This window comes from Larimichthys crocea, chromosome X (assembly GCF_000972845.2).
Source record: "Larimichthys crocea isolate SSNF chromosome X, L_crocea_2.0, whole genome shotgun sequence".
NCBI lineage: Eukaryota > Metazoa > Chordata > Actinopteri > Sciaenidae > Larimichthys > Larimichthys crocea.
Window position 1 is genome coordinate 3,795,407 of NC_040020.1, and position 16,809 is coordinate 3,812,215.

At 40.9% G+C, this 16,809-nt stretch overlaps 1 protein-coding gene across 2 annotated transcripts; it reads right to left on the reverse strand.

The window, feature by feature from the left end:
• Nucleotides 1-1,404: 1,404 nt before the first annotated feature.
• dkk2 (dickkopf WNT signaling pathway inhibitor 2) lies at nucleotides 1,405-14,384 on the reverse strand. 2 transcript variants are annotated; one of them, XM_010741305.3, is made up of 4 exons: nucleotides 13,786-14,384; nucleotides 5,332-5,482; nucleotides 4,656-4,787; nucleotides 1,405-3,415 (listed from the first exon to the last, which is right to left on the reverse strand). In XM_010741305.3, the coding sequence occupies exons 1-4, from the start codon at nucleotides 13,987-13,989 to the stop codon at nucleotides 3,165-3,167; spliced, it is 738 nt and encodes a 245-aa protein (XP_010739607.1). In that variant the 5' UTR covers nucleotides 13,990-14,384; the 3' UTR covers nucleotides 1,405-3,164. The 2 variants fall into 2 exon arrangements, with proteins under 2 accessions (XP_010739607.1, XP_019110845.1); XM_019255300.2 differs by having other exon boundaries at nucleotides 5,332-5,485.
• Nucleotides 14,385-16,809: the final 2,425 nt, after the last annotated feature.

Genomic DNA, 16,809 nt, shown 5'->3' on the forward strand with positions numbered 1-16,809 from the left:
TGAATATGTATTATTAAATAATTTACAGAGGACTTACAGAGAGACAACAAATCAAACCCTGCAGCTATTTCACAAGGAAACGCGTGTACAATATTATATAATATTTGTGCTTATTTTAGAAGTATCAGATGTTTAAGCTAAACAATCTTTACTGTAGAGCTCATCCTGGCCTACTGGTTATACTGTAATGTAAATGCATACTGACAGTAAGGATGGAAGATTTACCACACAATGCTTGTAAATCAAAAATGATATTGTAGTAGATATTTTGCAGTGCTGTAGTAGTTTCCAGAGCCACGTAAACCTAACATCTGGTTTAAAGTCCATTTACAACAACCTGAACGAAAGCCTCAAAGTAGCGGCATGGCATCACCGCAAAGACAGTTTTCAACAGCTTTTATTTTATGTAACATTTTTGTCATATGCAGCATGAAAAGCGAAGATGAAATATGAAATATGAAAGAACTTCTGGGCAAAAAATAAAAACGTATTTCGGAACATAATGAGGCGTGCAGAGAAGAACAATAGCAGCCCCACGACAACGCTGCTGCATTTGATGTTTTTGCGTATTGTACGTCTCCTGTTAGAGATTATTGAAAAAATATGTCACCCTCTTGGGAACAGTCAAAACAGGACCCAGTGAGGTTGTACAATAATGTTCTGAAAATTGTGAGCTTTGTCTACAAAGTGGTCTCTTGTAGAAGCTTTCAGCACATTGTCTGAAGTGGTGAGTAGAGTGATCACGCTCAAAGATGTCATTATGAATTCCAAAATTTAATCGTGTTCTTACATGCAATAGGTTGTCTCTACCTAACCTAGCCTATCTAAACATATCCTGAATATTTCTACCATAAGAGGAGCATAGGAAAGCATATTGTCTATAGATCACATCTGCAAAGCATCAGCCTATAATGGCTCTTAGATGGAGTCTTATTTGTACTCATGAAAAAGTCCTAAATGCAGACCGTGCTGGTCGGTGGTTTTAGTGACCCTCAAACTGTTTCAGGATTTAATGCATCAGGGCGTCTCCAAAACACTTTGTTAAGTTATGATCATTTTAGCTTATTTTACATGGTCAGCTGACATGGTAGCTCATGATCTCATTTGTATTTTCACTTTTGAGATCTCTGTTAACACTGACCACAAACATAACTTTGTTTGTTCACGAGAAAGATCTCACAGGGCACCTCAAAGATCTGAAACCAAGTTTGATTCGTTTTAATCTTGCAGCTTGTTGAGCAAATTTATTTTATTATCCTAAATGATAACATAATGCAAGAATGTACCTTGGTTTTACTTCCCATTGTACATTATTGTAAACACAACATAACATAGCATGCAGGAAGTAATAACCAGTCTTGTGTAACCAGTGATACAAAATACATTTTTTTATTCATTCAACATTGTAAATACACAAAACAAATCAATGCAAAGTATTAACACAAACAATATTTAGTGGGATATAAATCTTGACACCATTTACACACCATTTACACAGACTATTTTGGAAATGAATGTACTCGTCTCTCCTTTTGGAATCCAGTCTGCAACATCAGCCAAAGCTATCTATGCCTTTCCCCCCTTTTGCCTAATTCGAATCTGTCCAACTGTGCTCGTCCTATTTCATCCCTCAGTACTCTTCTCACCTAGATCATTTTGCTGTAACGTTTAAGATTCATATTTTTATTATATGTACATGATATACATTGATTCTTAAATACATTTTCATTGTTTCCAATCTATTTACAATATAAGAGCTTATTGATATTTTAAATGGTTACAAAATATGTGTAGTTGATGCTCTAAAAACATTAAAGCAAAAAGAGTCAAATGTGATATTATATTGACTATGTAAGTAACAAGTGGTTGTTTAAAGAAGCTGTGAACTGAAACTGAAAAAATAAAAAGCATTGCTTCTCCTCCGGCACAACGTAACTGCACAGTATTCCACGAGAAGAAAGTATGCAGTTGTATAAAAACAGGAAACTAAACAGGGCAAACATTGATTCAAACTGTGATCCTCTTTGAAAACATCAGGTAATGGAGCATTTTTGGAACTTTAATCAATCTTCTCACGTCTCAGTTCCTACTGGCTTTGTAAACGGAAAAAATTGCACTTCCATCGTATCCTTGAATCCTGTTCATGTGATTGGAAAAGCAGAACCATTCTCGGTCTGGTATCGGAACCACTAAGTCTGCAGCAGAGCACTACCTCAGTGCAAACTGTTTTAACCCACACATTTGTATCACAATAGACTGCAGCTGTATCTGACAGATCAAACGAGGTTTCCACAACGGACACACTACTTTATCTCTCTTCTTGTGGCTAAAAACCCGGGCGAGGAGCTAATGTCCCAGATGAAACTCATCACTCTGATGTAAATGTTCTTGCATTCTTTGGTTTAAGAGTATTATGCGTCACGTTGAAGTCTCAGGATGCTGTTACAGTACACAAGTCAAGCTCTGGAGTAAACAGTGTATACAATTAGTTCCTCATATGATATGACTGGTATTTGGTGAGTCTGGACATTGTTACTGATTGTAGTTACATGAAGAGGGAGATACTGGAATTTGACAACACAGACAACACATCATGGCAACATTCAGATGCTGTAATGAAACACATGATATCACAAATCTGATATTTGACTTTGGAGTTTGGTAAAGACTGTACTGTACAATAAAAATATGGCTTGTCTCTATATAGTCTATCTGTCTTATTATTATAAGTTGAAGCCTGATGAAAGACATGCTACGTCTGTTGCCTCCATCTAGAAAAGGTCCACACCTATCACAGCATCTACTGGCTAACTTTGTGGCTCCCTGAATGTCGTGAGAATGTGTAAAAGAGTTTGTTGTATTTGTGAGCAAGCACACCATGAGCTCATTAATCTCACAAACCCATGAGGTGTGTGTGTGTGCTTGTGTATGTGAGGGTGCGTGCTTGTGTGTGGGTGCAGGGATGGACCACTCACAGCAAACATTAAAGCAATCCCGGTCGCTCTCCGCTTGCCGAATAGCGAGCTTGAACCCACACAGTCTGTTCTGTCTCTTGTTAGTCTCTGTCTTTTACTCCTTTCAATACAGCCACAACCCATCCTTTAAAAAACTTTCCCTGGCAGATGGAGACAGAGGCCTCTACGCCGACAGCAGCTGCCTCCACTTCAGATCTTCTGGCACATGTGAAGCCTGGACTTGGATGAGGAGGTGGCGTCTTTCCACACCTTGCAGGAAAGGCCCTTGGCACAGTCACAGCGCTGGAAGATTTCCAAGCCGTGAGAGCCTTTCTTCCTCTGCTTGGTGCACACCTCTCCCTGCCTCAGCACCGGCTTGCAGATTTTGGTCCAGAAATGGCGGGCACAGCAGTAGCCCTCCGAGCAATCAGACGAACGCAGGCAAGGGTCGCCCTCGTGCCCTAACAGAGGTAGACAAGATCAGTGGAGCAGACAATACATCTCTTAACAATGCATCAAGTTGGCATATGTCTGCCTAGAAAAACAGAAACAAATGCTTCATCAGAGACATAAAAGACCTGCATGAAATTATAAACCAACCAGCATCTTGGAGTTATAGTGCTCCACTTAAGTAAAGCAAAGGAAATGTATCATTATTGTTCATTAAGCTGTTATGTTTTCCATACGGATAAGTTCATGCAACCCTTTCTTCATGTTTCAGTTCAGACTGCATTATGTGTGGCCGTGTCAAAGACCAAAGAAATGTATGGAGCCCTCAACATAAATCAACAAGTTGCTTATTCTGTATATTAACCATATTGTCCCATCTGGTCTAGGTCTGATAGTTGGCAGGAGGTTAGCATTATAAATTCATAATTAGTACATATAATAATTTCTTTTAAATGTGTATCACCTCTTGCCAAAAGCTGCTCCACCATTTAAAACAGAGTCACACCTTGCTGATTAGTTATTTCAATATGAAGTTTCACCCATCAGCGTGATGGACTGCCTGATTTTCTCGGTGGATTTTTCTCAAGCAGCGACTTGCATAAGGCCATTATGATGTAATAATGTTTAAGGAGAGAGAGGGAGTCAAGCACAAATAAAGGGTAAATGGACTTATTTATTTATGGCAACTTTGAGTGGTTCTGCTATTTTCACATTGATTTTTAGCCTTGCAGCCTGCTGTCTTTAGGGTGCATTTAGAGTTGAGTAATTTTAGTCTCATTAAATGTATTGCTTTATGGATAGGCCTTTACGTTAACTTAAATACGGTGACAGGAACACTAAGCAGGGGGCTCAGAGAGCTATTATATATATAATCATGCCAAACCTGCATTCTGCGGTTTTCACTTGTATATCATACAATGTGTGCTGTCAATGAAAGTGTTTGTATGGCTTTATGTAGGTGCAGAAACAGCAGGGGCATTGTGGTTTCCTCTAGGCTCCCCATGCTGTGCTTTGGGCTTACAGACAGTGACATATGAGCAGAGGGGTAATTATCAACATAGTTTGCGGACTGGCGTCGCCCATGAACTCTGTAGGACATGTAGACAGTGAACAACAGAAAGATTAAGCCACCCAGACCAGATTGAGCGAGCGCAGCAGCAGAAAAGGCAACAACAACAGTGACGAGATGCCAGAGATGGCATCGTTTCCAGCGAACATGTTTTAAACATAACATCAGAGATCCAATCTTACCTTTAAGGGAATGCTTAGCATGTGCCTTCCCACTCTTCCTCCAGTTGTGGTCTTTGGTGGAGAGTTTGTTAGGCTCATCTAAAGCTGAGAGGTGAGGTGAGAGCACGCTCTCAGAGATAGGGACACAAATATCTGCAGAGAGAAATATAGAAGGGTTTAAACACAAAACCAACTCTGCTTACTTTGCCAAAAAAGAACATAACAGATCATTTAAACTAATGGTAAACTTGGCTAGTTACAATATCAGATCAATATGTTAATAGCACATGTTAGTGTTTGCAACTTTTCTGGAGTACTAACTGCAGCTGTGAATGTTAATTAAAAACAAACAATAAATTCAGCTTTTGCATTAACACACATTCATGCTGTTCACACTATTTATTGATGAAACAACACCTAAATCATGACCACTGATTCCTAACCTCTGGGCATCAATTAAATACAGTCCAGCTATAGTCTGAAAGCATGTGTTCAACATTATTTAAATGTACTGGCTCCTTCACTAAGTCTTTGGGCTAGATACTGTGGTACTGTTTGTTCAGTGACTTGGAACAAGTTGTTTTTTTCCAGGATATCTGCATAAGACAAGAAATTAAATTTATGACTCGTACCCTGCAGTCATAGAATAAGTGAAGCTGACATGCACTGAAATTGTGCTTGCGTGTCAGGTACTCACAGTTACTGCAGCGATTCCCAGGACAGCACATGGCATCTCGATGGCAGCGCTTCTTCCTCCTGCGGCAGGTGAGGCAGCGTGAAGGCGCCTGTTGAGGGCTGTGGCAGTAGCTTCCCACGCTGCACTCCTTATCATTGCTGCATGGATACACCTGCTGAGGAAAAAGATGCATTTACTCAGTCTGTAAAAAACAGTATTAACTGGGTTTATCTTAATATATCTATGGTGGTTAAAGTGCATCATTTCAGTGATATTGACTAAATCAAGTCTTTCCATACATTTGACTATGTGGATCATGTAGTAGGTGCAAGGTTGGCGTTTCTTCATGTCATGGGTTGGCTTGAGGACACATCCCTCCAATAGTCACATTGATCCTGACATATAGTGTTCAACATCTAATGTTATGAAACAGTCCCCTTTTATTCACACACTGGATCTTCTTGGGGTGATTAACCATGTGTGTCATCACCTTGGGACATAAATTTGTTGGTGGTTACTCTGTATCTCCTGAACAAGGTCTCCAGCTATGTCCATAAAGGGGAGGGAAGGGAACATACTGGATTTTGTTGGTCACAGCTGAGTAAACCCCTCAGACTTACTCAGACTTAAAACAATAACTGCATTCCTTCTAATTCCATTCTATGCACTGTAAAATGCTTTTTAACTGTAGCAATATAAAACCCTTTTTTTGTTCAGGTTAGGGGTCTTCGGAGACCGGAAAATCAGAAAGCATTGCTGTGTTGAACTGCTGCACAAGATTTTGAGGTGGACCAAAACCAGGACCTGAGGAAAACTCAACTAAAGCCCAACTTAAATGCAATTTGTCATGTTAGAAAATTTCACGTTTTACAAATAACAGAATTGCCAAGGAAGCAGTCAATCCAGGCATGTCTAGTCATAAACTGTTTATCTTGTATTTGTGTGTTCTTAATGTGCATCAGTGCTACAGAGATTTATATAAATAAATGTCACTATTTGAGAAGGGAATTGTTAGATCCTGTGCCGAGGGAACCCTATGTTCTGGTTATTGTAAGAGTCACTTTGTATTTAAGCAAAGATTTCCTGGCTGGTTACTCATTGCTAACAGAACTACAACTGTAAAGAAAGTTTTACAAATGTATTTTTTGATGTTTGGGACATCAAAACCAAATGCCATTTGCCCTCACTGTATTGAGGTGGTGGCAGAAGTCTCGGCAACATGCAGAGATCTAAAGCCTCTGCAAATAAATCCAAAACTCTCTGCATGGCTAGATACTATTGGGGGTAAGTGGTAAAATATGTTGGTTGTTTGTTTTGGGGGAACTGACTACAGACTGTGGTCCCTCTGCACCCAATTTCAGTGGACAACATGTTGTAGGGATTAACATGTCTCTCACTGGTGTGGTCATTTTTTCAGGTCCCAGACAATAGAGCTATTAGAATTTCCAAACCAAGAAAAACCACTTCAGTTTCTCTCAGAGTGTTCAGAGGCTTAACGAGTGTACAGACATAATTGAAGGGGTAATTACTGAAGCTAATCATACTCCTTTATAGTCAATTTGGCATTGTTTTTGCTTTTGCCTTTTGCCTTTTCAATAAGTGCACCACGCTAGAAAAACTTCCACCTTAACAAACATATCATCCACTGTCCACAGCAGCAAGTACAATTAAAGCTAAGCTCTCTTTTTCCAGCGCACCAATGGGAAGTTTTACTGGAACCACTGTCTTGATATAATTCCTTACACATGCAAATCCTGTCTCTGTTAGACTTGGAGCACGAGCAAAGGAGTTTGACATGAAATGTACCACAAATCAAATGACCTCCTCAGACAAATGGAATAATGTCACACATTCAAACTGAACTCATCAAGCGAGGAGGACATTTTGAACAGCTGCGGAGAAACATCAATTCTCTGGCTCATGACACAAAGAAGGTCAGGCCACTGTTTCCACAATTGCAACACATCTTTATTTTATTCTGAGGCATTCAGTTTGATTCCAGGCTTGATTTCCATTACAGTGGATGGACTGAGTGTGTTTGCACAACCCAACACCTATTCAACTATGCAGATCAGTAAAATTTAACAGGATATGTGATCTGACTTTGTAAATCCTGTCCAGTGTACGCTGACATTAGAACAACATGTTTGGCTGGCACACCACCACCGGCACCACAACCACATTTAGCTGGCACAGCACTGACAGATCTGATTTAGTGTGGCTTACCACTGACAAACATGGAACAATAAACATGAGAATGAACAAGGACGAGTTTTAAATCAGAGTAAAATCATTATAGCCACAATAAATAGCAAACTCCATTTGGGGTATAAAGGTCAGCTAAGAGGGGCTGCCATGCCCATAAGATCAGGCAAACATGACTGTACACCACATGTTGAAATCAACTCTCAACAATATCAGTATTTCAGCACATTAGAAGCTGTTACTTGATGTGCCTGTGCTTCAGAAAGTGAACAAGATTGGACTTGTTGGATGGATGCCATGCTGACTTTCTCAGGCTTGAAACACATGGAGGCAATGATACAGACATAGAAAAATGAGCAGGAATATTAAACTGGATGCTCATTAATCATTATGACAGATTCCCATAATACAGATGCTTAATGTGTTGATGAAAGTAACAAAGGCCTGAGGTTTAATGGATTGTAGCTAAATATTTCTTAATTACTACTGTGTTATGAGCTGTCCTCGTCATAAAAGGACACTCCACCAGTAAGAGCAGTTTACTTGCCAGTTTACTCAACAGATGTAAAATATCGTTCTGAAGGGACTCACTAAAAAATTTGAGAAAATAACCCTGATGATGCGTTGTGTTATGTGAAGAGTAGGAGCCAGAAATATGACTGTTCCTTATTTAAGCTTTCCCTCTAACTTAAAAGCCCCTAAAATCTGACGTCCTATTTTATTCACACACAAAAAAACAACAAAAAATGTACAGGAATACTTTCAGGTTTTGTCTTTCTTATAAAGTGTTAGACGAGAAACCACTCTCATGTTTGAGAATATGGAGCACGCCTAGTCAATTAGCCTATCTTAGCATAAAGAAATGGTTTAATCCATAACAAGACTGAAGTTTCAGAGAGAGTTAGTGTAACTTGTGTGTCTTGGCGTGTCTTGACAGTTAAACATAAAAGCTCCTTTGAGTGTGAAGCTACCACAACCTAGCCCACAGCCTTTTCACTTCAATGCTACAAGAGTCCAAGAAATTATTACAACATGTAGCTCCCTCCCTCTAAAACCCACGTATGTCCATTGTTAAATTTCTGTTCTTCTTGTATACAAATGTAACTTTTTGGAGGAGCTGTGGTTGGTGTAGTTTTGGACTTTGTTTTTTTAACATAAAGACATTTGAGCAGTATCGAACTCATCTAAGTTTAGACAAGAAAATCAAACCCACAGTCCATGTAATAGGCTTTCCGGAGCTTGTCTGATGGTCTTCCTCAGCTGAGTTTGCTCCACAGAGAAAGACCATTAAGATTTATGTGAAGCTTTTATTTGGCAAACTACTATTTCAAAACTACTAGTTCCAAGGATAAGAATGAACTTTCAACCTCATCTCTCAGCCTCGGTTTTCTGTTTTTGTGTCAACATCGTTTTGTGTACATCGTCATAGACAATTGATATAATCACAGCTGAGGAGGGAAATATGCTGGAAATATGGTCTGAGGAGAAGTTCAAGAAAGTGCACTGGGAGTTTTTTCCCTGACTTGAAAAATGTGCTGTTATCTAAATATGAAGACAAATGGGCCCGGCCACGTGCGGTAGTGCTTCATACTACCTGCTCTGATTCCTATCTGTCTTTCTGGCCAGCAGGCTTGGATCGATTACAGTGCATAGTGCATATGGTGCTGGGGTTGGTGGGAGGGAGGGTGGAAGAAAAAGAAGAACGGGGCTCACCTCTTCCATCACAGCTCAGACCGCAAGACAGCCCTTTGAAACCCAATGATACAAGTCTGACCCCCAAATCACGGCTGATAATCTTGCCTTATCTTGTCATGTTTTAAAACGCCTCATTCGCAACTTCTGAGACACGGTGCTTCATTTGGATGCATCTCATTCATCTCACATCTTTTTTTCTTGCTGCTCCCTTATTTTTCCCTAGATAGTCTTCACACATAAAAGCACAGACTTGGATCCTACGCAGGAAGTGGGTTGAAAATTGTGTACTCCGCAGCCTCTCTTGGTATGCTGGTAAGACGATAAACAAGAGACAGACAGAGCCATAAGGGAAGCCCCCGGCCCTGTCTCGTGCTGCTCTCGTGCTGGTTAAAGCACTGTGGCTTTGAAGAGGAACCTTAAATGTGCGGGAGCAACAATCTACAAGGGATTTACTGCAGGATATACAGGTCTTTGAACCCTCCCCCCTGGTCTTTGGATCCCTTATTTACCTCTGTAGAGTCATTCCAAAGTGCTGATATAATTCGATGGAAGTGCAATGCATAAAAATAACATATGTACTATTTGCTTAGTTTGAGTGTGAGGGTATAAAATGTAGGGACGGTATGAAAAATACTGGGATGGAGATGGGGGATGAGTGTTATTAACGTTCTTTTTGAACCCTTCCATTGACTTGACCCTCCAATTCACTGACTGCCTGAGCACAAGCTGTACTTCCATTGTTTTAATCTGAGACGAAAGCACAAAGATCCATCAGAAAGGACTTCTTCACACACTCGTAGTACTCATCCACACTTGCTGAGCTCCGTGTCGTGATTGCACTTGACCTTCAGAGATCAAGCCTCGTAACGTGAAACTGTGAATGGTGTTAATGAGTGGCAGGGGCCTTACAGAGTCAAATAAACGATGTCACTGAATAAACAAACTTCATATGCCCTGAAAGCACAGACAGCCGGTATCAGATAACATAGGGATGGCTGCGCACAAGTCACTCGTACAACCATTTCTTCAAACACAGCCTGGCGTCTTTCATCACTCAAAACACATGTGTTTATGGGCATGTCCCTTTGAGTGCTAGAATCCAATGTCTCCAAAAACTAGACCCTCCTTAAGTTAAGTATACATTCTGAGTTGATCTTATTCATCGGACACGAAGAGAGGCACACTGTCAGCATACATGACTGCTCTCTTCAAAGACTATCAAAGGAAAGGGGGGAAAGCTCTTGATGGTAATCTAGGAGGTGTGCTGCTCTAAAAGGTGTAATCCTGTGGAATGAGAGGTGCGCGGGTCTCCTCTCTCTCATTAACAGGTCCAATTACAGTAAAGGAGGTTTCCACTGGAGGCCCCTAATGACTCCAGTGCAGGGCCCTCACAGCGCCCAAGGGACCCACATGCTGGAAAGGCCACAGGACGGGAGAGAGACGCACAAACTGAGCCGAGCACTAACAAGCGCTCACACCTCTCCCTGACTTTTCTCTCTTTTTCTCAGCTCATTAGGATCCCTAAACAGTCATTTTAGGTTAAAGTGGGGGTGGGGCAGGGCTGAGAGAGAGAAAGGGACGTGGCTCTACTTTTATAGGCCGAGCCCTCGGAGATCGCTTGTTAAAGTAATCTCTGTCTTGAATTAAATAAAGCAACTAGTTAAGGCTGACCGACCGGCGGCTGATGTTTTACAGACACGTACTGCATGAATGCCGCCACGCTGTCGGTTCCCTTGTGGGATCAGAGGTTACAGTGGTGAGCACTGCCTGCCCGTGCTATCCATTTCTGTTGGTTCCCGTCCAAGGAGCCAACAGTGCCACCCACGAGCACCGGCTGTCAAGGTCTGAGAGGCGTACATTTTGGTTTTGTCGGTTTTACTCGAGTCAGGCTGATGTGAAAAGGGTGAGACAACGGGAAAACACTCAGCAAGTTTGCCTCGACACAAGGCCAAAGGACAGCCAAAACCTGACCCTGGTTTTGTGTGTGATTAATGTAACTCTTATCGCCAACTGTTGTCAGCAGCTTCAGGAAATAAAAGCACATTAAGCTGTCAAATGTTTCCTATAACCAAAAGCTTTGAGCAGCGTTTCTAATCTGATGGATAAAACACCAAATTACACTCTAGTTTCCTGTTGAAGAGGCTCGTCTCCACAGGGTGGCTGGACTCTCTCCCCCTCGATAATTTGCTACATTTGAAATGAAGCCAATGAGGGCAATTACTGGGGAAATTTCTTGTAATTTTCTGAATTTGCTTTAACTGTGGAAGTTCAGGCCCCCAAAGAGCTGCCTCACACCATGTAAAATGTGTCTATTATGGAGTTTTCAAAGAAAATAGCCAATGGTGGTGAATTATATTGAGAGTCTCACTCACATAACTGGCGAGCTCACAATCGTTCTCACCATGAAACACCACTGTGAATTCTCCAGAGGTGTGAAGCCCTGCCAGCTATTCCTTAAACATTTGTAACAAACTCAGCAGCGCTTGACCGTAAATCTGCTCGTATGATATCGGCACTGCAGGTTTCCCATTATGCATATGCCAGAGGAGAAGAGAAGAGTTGATGCATTCCCATTTTCCAAACTCACACCCAAGCCTTAATCAGCAGTAATTCACTTCACAAATGCAGACGCAGATGAAAATATTTTGGGGTGCCTACTGTGAACCACTTTAGAAAGAAAATTACTCAGTAATGTGCTGGTTTGTGGAGCTTATTTCAAGGCATTTATCATAATTAAAAAATCTAAGGTAGAGTAATTGCAGCTGTATCCTCCCTGTGATCACTCCTTAAATAAAATATATACTACGCTTTGCCATTACAGCCTCATGAAGAGAGCAGACTTGTTATCTTTGATTTATTTTGCTCATAAATGACCACTGTATGATGAGATGCAGAAGGTCAGTGCAGTTTTCTTGCCAGCATTCAGCTGCATATCTGGCCAAGGCTGAGCTGTGGCTGTTACTTTACAACTCTGGAAAACCTCCTGGCAGCCAGAACACACACACACACACACACACATTTACATTTATGTGTATTTATATACCCCCGTCCTGCCATAAATGATATTAGCAATCTTCATTTGGACACACGACACCCTGCACCATCACATTTTACTTTGGTAACAGTATGGTGGTCTCTGCGCACACATATTGTTTCCCCTCAGTCCACTCTTCCAAACCGCTCCAGATTATTGCAATGGCAAAGATGTAAGCAGGCGTTCAAATTGAGGTCTGGCAGGGTTGCTTGAGGTTGGATCTCCACACTCCACAGAGGAGAGAAAGTGGCTTTTCCATAATTTCTTCTGTCTGAGCTGGATGTCAGAGAGCTGCTCTCAGCACTACGCTTCTCCGCTGATATCCAACACTATCACTACTGTAAGTGATATTACAGCGGTTGAACAAACCAAATGTAAATATAAGATAGTGTTAAATCGAGAGGGTGAGACCATCAGGCCAAAAAAAAACTGCTTGAGGACAAGAATGTTCAGCTGCTCAGCTGATGTACAGACTCTGGATGTTGTGGGGGGAAGTGATGGAGATGTGGCAGTGCCATCTGCTGCTCAAAAAGATACTGTGAGGCGTCAGCAGCAGCAGAGTTCAACGTAATCAGAGTCATAATTAGATGTTTAATGAAACTGTAGTGGTGACCTTTTACAGCAGAGCAACATTTTCAGCCTGTTGGCTTTTGTCAGTTTGATGTTTTTCATGTTTCTTTTCCACAATGATATCCAAACCGTCCTTATAACATGAACAAAACATGACCTAAAATATCCTCCTATAAGAAATTATTTGGTAGAATATACTGAGAACTTTCCAGGCCAAGCCATAAATGTACAGCTCTAATTCCTCACTTGATAAAAAATCACTCATAATGTTCACAACTTTTTATGTTCGCCAGAATGAAACCTGCCAATTTTTTTTTATCTTTTTTTTTTTTTTTTTGATCCCACGTTTGCTGTCAAACTACAGTAATATGGCACTTTGTTGAAACAGCAGGAATTGATAACTCTTTGAGTGGGTATTAAGTGGTTGGTAAGAGTATCCTTCAGAGGCCCCACAGTTAGAATCTCATAATCCCAGCAAGCGTCTGGACCACTTTAATGACACTAAGACCCAGACAGAAAATTACCTCAAGTGTTAACTTTTTCTCACATTTCTGGCATTAATGATTTACTGTGGAAGTGCGCGCAGCACCCTGACTGTGGCGTCAGGTCTGAAAGGCAATTAGGGTTTATGAGGGGTCCAATCCCTGCAATTTCCAATAACGATTCACACGTGAGTGAACTCTTTTTAAGGCATAGGGCTATTTTACTTGTACACCTCAAGATACTCCGTAGGCACAGTTTTGGAGACGTACCGCACAATTACGCACACTTATCTGCATTGACGGCTCACTCATTTCATTTAAATGAGCTTCTTCTTTCCTGTCATTATTAGAATAAGTTAACATTACATTTGGAATCAGTATTATAATAATAAATTATTCCACCGCATACCCATTTTTAGGCTATGCGTAAATGCGAGGCTGCTATATCCATTTATGAATCCTTACATAATTGAATAATTTAAAAATTACCTGCACAAGGACGTTATATTTCTTGGTGATCCCGCTGTGGACTGTGGTGGAGCGATTTGTAGCGGGTGTAGGTGTCTCTCCCAACAGAGCTGGCTTGATGGAGTTCGCCTTTGGGCGCGTCTCTGATACCTGGGATGTCCCCGTCTTCAGTGTAGCGACGAGAAACATCACAACACAGCATCTATTCCAAGTTAGGACGAGCATCCTTGATTAAAAAAATTAAATAAATAAAAATACTGAAATGCCCCCAAAAAAGAAAAAAAGAAGAAAAAAAATCTCAATCACTTGTTTAAACCTAACTCTGTGCCGCAAAAGTGAAGTTTCTCAATAAGAAGTGTGCGCCCTGACACTGTCCATGCGTCACGCTTGCCCGACTGCAATACAGAGACTAGTGATGAGGTGAAGTTTTTGTTCCTGAAAATCAGATATTCAGAAGAATGACTGCCATCGACACAGTTATCTGAAAAGCACAGAGAGCCCAGTGTAGGAGGGAAACAATGAAGAAGTGAATCTGTTAAAATGCTGATGCTCTGAGGGTCAGAAAGAAACTTGACAAGAGGTTTCCACTCTGTCTCTGTCTGGCTGTGAGTGAGCACTTAGTCCTGCAGCCGGGTGTTTTATGATCTCGGATACTTTCTTTTTATAGGATTCTAATGAGTTTGCTTCCTCCGCCCCTATTCACCACTGACAAAGAATGAAACTGATCTGTGTGCGGCACTGCTGCTTGCGCATTGTCGTCTCGACACCGGCACCAGGAGCCCCGTTGGGAGAGAGCTATAAAATTATACACTGTGTATTTTAACTGGTCGCTTGACCCTTTTTACTGCGAGGCGGTTGGGTTCGTATAGGAAATGGAAAGAAGAAAAAAAAAGTCAGGGTTAGGCTGCTCTAAAGAGAGTTTGTAGGTAACGTGAAACATTTTCATTAATCACAAAAAATGAATTTGAAGTGAAGTTTGGAGGAAATTGTTACCTGCGTGCGTAAAAATGTAAACCCTTTAATATCCACACTGAGCCCGTCTTAAAAGCAAAACGCCTCATTATGTCCACTTGTAAGTGGTATTGAGTTTGTCATTGAAATGATGTCCTGACTAATGTGAAATGTAAATAAGCAGGAGGCGGTTCAGGGTCAATTTAACCAGCATTCCCGAATAACTTAGAATATCTGATAACCATTGTTTTCCCTCTGTGGGAAAGGCATCCCTCATGATGCAAGGAATGCCAATGGTGATAAAGTTAGTGATATATTATAGAGACTCCTTTGTTTGATTCTTAGAGCCTTGTATCAGGATAAGTTATATTCATGTTGGTTAGATAATACATGTGGAGGTACAATGAACTCTTTCAGTTCCAGGTAGATAAAGCCTATGATTCTGGAAGAATAATGCATTTAGTACAGGGACATGAGTTCTGCCTGGAGATAACTCATTTTTGTGATATTATCAGTTTTTAAACGTCTTGTAAACATATGCCTTTTATTGCCTTGCCTGTGTATGTATATTTTGTGCTACGTGCTCTTTTTGAGTTTTGCTGCAATCGTCAAACAGAAACATCCAAATCGAATCATCTTCTCAGTGAATTAATCCCATGAAATGGAAAATATGATGCACAAATACAAACCACAGTGCATGTAAATCAAGCACACACAAAAAAAGACATCTTATCAGTGTAAAAAAAAAAAAAAACACACACACACAAGCAGCCAGTCATCAAAACCATCTTTCCCACAATTGCTCTATGACTCTACGCCTAATAATGCTTTAGTCTTCACACAAGTTGGAACTATCTATTCAAGCCTGGAAGCTCGGCTGGGCTGGGATGAAACCAGTATACCGGTAAAGGCTTCTGACCTCAAAAGCGATCCATCACAGGCTCCAATTCAAAGTGTCAAGTTCTTTTGTTGAAGACAATGGACAACCAACTGAACTGGGGAGTGGGAGGAAGTATTGGACTTGTTTGATGTAACTGTAGATGCTTAGAGGTGATACTATTTTAGCCACCTTTGTCACCTGAGTCCACAGTGATTTACCTTGAAAGACTGCCACCAGACAGTTGCTTTTTCACAGAAATACATTTTTTTAAAGGAATCGTCCATTTTCAGTGGAAAAGTTGGCACTTGGTGTCCGTAGTACATCAGAGAAGAATGAGAGATTCGAGAAGATAAACTTCCACTGTCAATGTGAATATGTCATTAATGTGTTCTTTGGGATAAATGAAAGGTTATGTTCGAATAACCAAGCAAAACAAAAACAATGCCCCACAGCAAACACTTTGATTTCTTCCATAAACGCAGGTTCATGCCCAGCTGGATTTTGTCTGCTTTCAATGCTGCTGATTAAACAGCAGAAAAAGTCCCTGAAGAGAGGGTGAAAGTGGCTCAAATTGAACCAGACGACCAGAGCAAAGAGGGATGGGGATGTTTTGGAGTACATTTCAAACACATTCATCACTTTAATAAATGCAAGCAGAAAAAAGCAGATACTTAAATTGACATATTGCTGAAACTCTAGAGGACAAAAAAGCAGCATGTTGATGCTCTGGTGCTGATAAGTGTGGAGATGTTCAGAGGAACTACAGCGGATGAGATGTGACAGGCCTGAGTAACAGATGATAAAGTATTCCGATAGAGGGAAGGTGATGTGAATGTTTTGGACAGCAAAGCTTCTGGTGTCTTAGATAAAGGTTCTACATGTGGTGACTGTACGCAGATGTCTTTAGGGACGACAGTGTGAATACGCCCCTGATGCTTTCTCACTTTTTTTTTCCAACTCTGCGGATTAACAAACAGCTTTGAGGATGTCACCAATTAGTGTAAAAAAATGTGAGCTTCAAAAAAATTAAGAGGAAACAGGCTGAGTTTCTTTCACAGCTTATTTTCACAGAAATACAGAGAGGAGCACCTGGGCCAAGATCTGTGATTGTTTTCTTGGCTCACACGGTTGGAAAGAGTTTACCGTGAGATTATCTTGTGTTCTGACATGCTATCATCACCCCGGCCTCCACACAGTAATCACATTTTGACCAC